The following is a 1,185-nucleotide window of genomic DNA, read 5'->3' as shown; positions in this document are numbered from 1 at the left end:
AGGTAATTATTCCTTAATCATTTTAGTAAGTTGATTTTATTGAAAGCTGATATAGCTTATCTAGCTGATATTTTTTATAAAATCAACCAAGTAAATATTAGCTTGCAAGGAAACAATATCAATTTAATAAATGTAAAAGGAATTATTATGCCTTTTATTGAAAAATTACAACTTTATGAAAACAATATTAAGAAAAAGATTTTTATTAATTTTCCAAATCTAAAAATTTGGGGTTATTTTTTGTAATAATATTTATTAGGTCGAAAAATTAACGGATTCTGACTGTGAATGCTTTTGCTTGCATCTAAAAATGTTAAAAGATGACATGAAAATCCGCTTTGAAGATTTAGAAAATTTAAAATTTTTTGATTGGTATATAAATCCATTTGAAACTGAAAACGTTAATTTATCTCAAGAAATAACAGAAAATTTATTAAATCTGAAATATGACTTTGAAGCTAAAGTCATTTTCAACAAATATGGATATCAACAATTCTGGGTTACTCATAGAAAAAAATATCCTTTATTGTGGAATGAAATTGAAACACTTATAATAGCATTTCCTTCAACATATCTAGTTGAAAGAGGATTTAGTGCAGTCTCTAATATTTTGACCAAAAAAAGAAATAAATTACAAATTGTGAATAGAGGAGATTTGAGACTAAGTCTGTCGACTATTGAAGCTGACATAAAACGATTGACAAATTCCCATCAAGCACAAGGCAGTCACTAAAATTTTTTTATATAAAAAAGTTTGGTTTGTGAATACCCTTTTTAATTCTAAAAAAATAATAAGTAATATTCGAAAATATTAAAATGAAACAATTGGCGAAAAAATTGCCAAATAAATCTATAATTGAAAAAAAATAAATTAAATAATAGGGGGGCGCTGAAATTTTGAAGCTTCGAAATTGTGTCAAAAGGGGGCGCTGACTTAAAAAAGGTTAAGAACCACTGATTTAGACAAACCAAGCAGATTTGCATTCTAATTGACACACCCAGTCATTACCACTGAGAGGTTTTAACTAAGCAATAGAAAGTGTGAGAAAATCCAAATAATGAAATTAGCGATAACTCAAATGTTAATAGTTTAGACCAGAGGTTTTCAAACACTGCGCCGCGGCACATTTTTGTGCCGCGGGACGATAAAAAATGTGCCGCGTGAAGATCTATATTTACTTATTT

The 1,185-nt window shown here is 27.9% G+C and overlaps 1 protein-coding gene across 1 annotated transcript; it reads left to right on the top strand.

The window, feature by feature from the left end:
- The first annotated feature begins 310 nt into the window (after window positions 1–310).
- Window positions 311–733, top strand: LOC115231757 (SCAN domain-containing protein 3-like). The gene has a single exon (XM_029801705.1). The coding sequence runs from the start codon at window positions 311–313 to the stop codon at window positions 731–733; it is 423 nt and encodes a 140-aa protein (XP_029657565.1).
- Window positions 734–1,185: the final 452 nt, after the last annotated feature.

This window comes from Octopus sinensis, unplaced genomic scaffold (assembly GCF_006345805.1).
Source record: "Octopus sinensis unplaced genomic scaffold, ASM634580v1 Contig18758, whole genome shotgun sequence".
Taxonomy (NCBI): Eukaryota; Metazoa; Mollusca; class Cephalopoda; order Octopoda; family Octopodidae; genus Octopus; species Octopus sinensis.
The sequence above is the reverse complement of the archived record's forward strand: the minus strand, read 5'-3'. Positions and strand labels throughout refer to the sequence as shown.

What these genes read in the sequence shown, in the direction of transcription:
- LOC115231757 (XM_029801705.1), top strand. Translation starts at nt 311, where the DNA reads ATGTTAAAAGATGACATGAAAATCCGCTTTGAAGATTTAGAAAATTTA.